Here is a 3,847-nt window from a genome sequence, read left to right as displayed (position 1 = left end):
AAAAACCCAACCTGTGCTTGAGCCTGTTCACCAGGCTTGCTGCCCCCACCATACCCTTGGTAATGCGGTGGCTGTGGCAAAGGCACCGGTTTCCTGCAGGAACACACGCCACGAAGCTCCCGTCTAACTTCCTCGTGCACCAGCTGGTGCGTGGGCCGCGCGGAAACAGCTCGCAGAAATGACCCCGAAAGCCTGCACGGCTCAGTAACCCACGTTGCCCTGCTGGCACCTAGGCAGAGAGAACCCTCACGATGAAACGTGGTGTCGTCAGTTACGCAAAGGGACAATGAAATAGTTGTTCCGTGTCCTGCTGAGAAAAAACAGGAGCTGGATTTTTGCCACAGGCTCCACTCTCTGAACCTCGGCTCTCGGCAGCCAGCACAGGGTGTGAGGGGAGGCGGCGGCTGCCGGCGGTGGTGCTGGACACCATTCCTGCAGGTTTGCACAGGGGAGCACGAAACGTTTGCAGCCCTGACGCGCTGGCAGCGCAGCCGCGGGTCTCAGGCACATAAACACTTTGGGCTCCGATGTCCCCCGGGACTTTCTGCAGGTTCACAAGAGGCTGAGCTGGCTTGGAGCGGAGCCTGGGGGACGTTACGGAATTGATGGTGGATTCAGGACCCTCCGCTAAAAAATATGGCTTGAAACTCCCTCTCCTGTTGGGAGAGGCTGAGCGGCAGCGACGGGGAGGGTTTGCAGAGGCACTGATGGACACTGGGGAAACTGGTCTGGAAAGGGGCCACGTTCCTGCAGCCGGAGGATGGGGAGCAGTCCCAGCTCCGTGCAAGGACAGTCCCACTCCCGCAGGGTTCGTGTCCCCTCCCCAGCGTGGGGACAGTCCGTCCTCCCGGGGCCCGTGTCTCCTCTCCGGACAGGGCCGGGGACGCGGCGCCATGGGGGACGACGACCGGAGGGGGTGTTGCCATGACAACTCCGCTTAACTCAGGCAGCGCCGTGGCCAGCCCCGCCGAATGCGCATGCGCGGAGGGCGGGGGGCCTTTCTGGCTCAGCGGCGCGCCCGCGCATGCGCAGCGGGGGTGACTTTGAGGCGGTGCTGGCGGTAGGATGCTGAGCAAGTTGGTGGGGCCGCGCTACGTCCAGCTCCTTCAGAACTGGTGAGGCGCGGCCCGGCGCTGCCCGCTCGACCCCGGGGCTCCTTCACCGTGGGCCTTGGGTGCGCGGGGCGGGCCGCAGCCGGTCCCGGCCGTGGCCCCCACCGCGCACTAAAGGAGCCTGAAGGGCTTCCTGAACCCTTTCGGTTCTCCTCCCCTTTGTTCCGCGGCTCCGTGTTCCGTGTGAGGTGCGCTGACCCCGGTGGGGCCGGCCCCGCGGGTGCGGAGCAGCGCTAGGGCTGCGTTCGAAGGGCTGGGAGGGACGGACCGGGGAGAGGGGGGTGTCTGCCTGGCGGTGGTTCGGCTGAGGCGGCTTGGGCCTCCGGATTGCTCTGGCTGTCTTCAGAGTGTTTCAGAGCTGTAAGTGTTTGTCGCGGTGCCAGACGGTGATGTTTTACAGGGTTGTGTGAGGGAAAGTGAAGTAGCCTGTGGGCCAGAGTAAAGTGGACGCGAGCTATAGCAGTAGAATAGTTAAACAAAGAAGTATGCCTTAACTTAGTAATGCCCTTTTAAAATAAAACCATTTATGTGAGATTCTTTCAAGATTTCTGCCAAGTGTTTTTCTTGATTGTAATTACTTTCTCAGGTACCTTAGTGGTGAGCATTTGCCAGACCTTTCACAATGGAGAGTTAATGTTGTTTACCTGCACATGTGTGTGTCTCCTCTTTAGGACTCCCACCCTCGTTACATGGGGTGGTGTAGCTGGTACTGGTTTAATATGGCTCACAGACTGGAAGCTGGTCCTTCAGTATGTTCCCTACATCAATGGCAAGTTTAAAACTGAAGACTAAGCTTCCCTCTAATGGTAAGTTTTGTTTGTGCATCTCTTAGCTTAAGTAATAGTGTTGCGTTGATGTGACAGTTGATGTGTCCTGTTTGTCCAGGGCATAGTCATATTGCTGGCCCAAAACCAGAACTGCTCAATTTGATTGTTCAGGTGTTTGGTTGTTTTTTTTTTTTTAATGGGGCTTCACAGAGTGCCAGAAGGATGTAATACTAATAAGAATGTGTTTTTTCAAGTGATTATTTTGCAAGCAGTGGATTTTTCACAATGTAATGTAGTTTTTGAGAAGTCATATGAAGTGTTTTATGGTAATTTGGAACTTTTGACAGATCTGTTTACTTCTAATCCTAGGTAGAGTGGCTCCAAGCTCATTGTTGCTAGGCAAATTCAGACTCCTTTCTGTTCCTTGTAACTGTTATTAAAAGTAAGTTTAATGTTCAGAACTGGTTATGGTGTACCATAAATTCATTGGAAAATGAAGGCTTTCTCAAGCTTTTTGGTTTTTCCTTCTTTAATTGCATATGAAATGTGCTGTTCTGAGTCTTCTGTAAGACTGACCATCCGTAAAGCTAGAGCAGCAATTAGATGATACCTTCTGTTGGGCCTCTAAATAGATATTTGCGTAGCAGGCAGGCTTAGAACTTTTTAATTCCTTGTCACAGAGAAAAGGAAGTTAGGAATATTTTTGTCTTTCATTAAAGGATGATGATGGAAAAAGGTCCAGAGGAAACTATATACATCTCAATACTGTTTTGTTCGGTCAGAATAACAGTTACATTTAAATGTTGCTAAGTGAAAGTAAGATACTTGCTTTCAAGCTATACAGTATTTTATAGTGGAATCAGTGAGTCTGGCAGTCACAAAGCAAATCGTTATTACTTTTGTAAGTCTCTTTTTCCAGAGATACTTGTTGCAGTTTAAACAATTTGCAGTGTGTTTCCCCTTTGCAAAATATGTGTCGCACAGATCCTTGGTGTACCCAAGGGATGAAAGAAACTTTTAAGGAAAGTCAGGTGCATTTGCAGCATCTTGGGTGACCGTAGATGTTTATGGACAAATCAGTGGAAAAGCTCTCAAGTCATGCAGAGGCAATTAAATGATCTAGCAAGGGCTTTCTTTACTTAAAAATTGTCTTAGCCAGTAGTTGGAACATACGTTCCTGAGACCACAGTGTATGTTCTGTGTTTTGAAGCAAGAGCTTTGATGTGTCATTGAGCATAAATCATCTGGAAAGAGCGTATTCCTCTACAGGAATAGAGAAAGAGGATGATTGTATGGTGGCCTGTGATTCCTTTCCAAAGAGACTGTAGGCCTGCATTCTGCCGTGCCTGTACCGGCTTCTGTAACAGAAACTTCTTGCCTGGATACTGGAGGCTTTTGAAATCTGTTTGTAGTGTTGGCTGCTGTAGCACTTTGCAGGAAGCACTGGTTAACGACTGCTTTGTGTTTATTGTAGGAAATTTATTGCTGCATAGAGTATTTTGGAGCCATCCGTCCGCTGAGACCCTGCTTTGAGGTGAACTTGAAATGCCCAGTACAGATTCTGCAACAGGTCGTGGTGTTCCTCTCTCTCCCATGAACTGCTTGGTTGTGAACAAATTTAACTTCATTGACCAGCCTGCCTAGTACCTTTCCTCTGATCACTTTCACAGCAGATCGTGTCTTAATGGGAGTAATATATAAACTTAATGTACAAAATAAACCGAGTGAATGATGGTTTTGGGTTTTTTTGTGTTACCTTCTTAGTCCGCATTCTTTAGACTAGACTCCTGGTTTGGGTTTAGGTTATGTCTTCAGCTTGTTTGAATATGTGTCCTAAGGAAGGGCTGCTGCATGTTTGCCTCTCTTCCTGTGCAGGTTCCTTGGGCATCAACCAGTGGCTGCTGGGATGCTGGGCTTGATGAGGCTTTTGTTTGCCCCCAGGTAGTTGTTGCTTATCACTCTTAATAC

The 3,847-nt window shown here is 49.8% G+C and overlaps 1 protein-coding gene across 1 annotated transcript; it reads left to right on the top strand.

Moving 5' to 3' along the window:
• Positions 1-1,059: 1,059 nt before the first annotated feature.
• UQCR11 (ubiquinol-cytochrome c reductase, complex III subunit XI) lies at positions 1,060-2,690 on the top strand. Its single transcript, XM_082011014.1, has 2 exons — positions 1,060-1,115; positions 1,784-2,690. Exons 1-2 carry the CDS (start codon positions 1,066-1,068, stop codon positions 1,902-1,904), a joined length of 171 nt encoding a protein of 56 aa, XP_081867140.1. The 5' UTR covers positions 1,060-1,065; the 3' UTR covers positions 1,905-2,690.
• The last annotated feature ends 1,157 nt before the right edge of the window (positions 2,691-3,847 follow it).

The sequence above is a fragment of the Phaethon aethereus genome, assembly GCF_964289735.1.
Source record: "Phaethon aethereus genome assembly, chromosome: 26".
Lineage (NCBI taxonomy): Eukaryota > Metazoa > Chordata > Aves > Phaethontiformes > Phaethontidae > Phaethon > Phaethon aethereus.
Note: the sequence above shows the minus strand (reverse complement) of the source record. Positions and strands in the feature narration are given on the sequence as shown.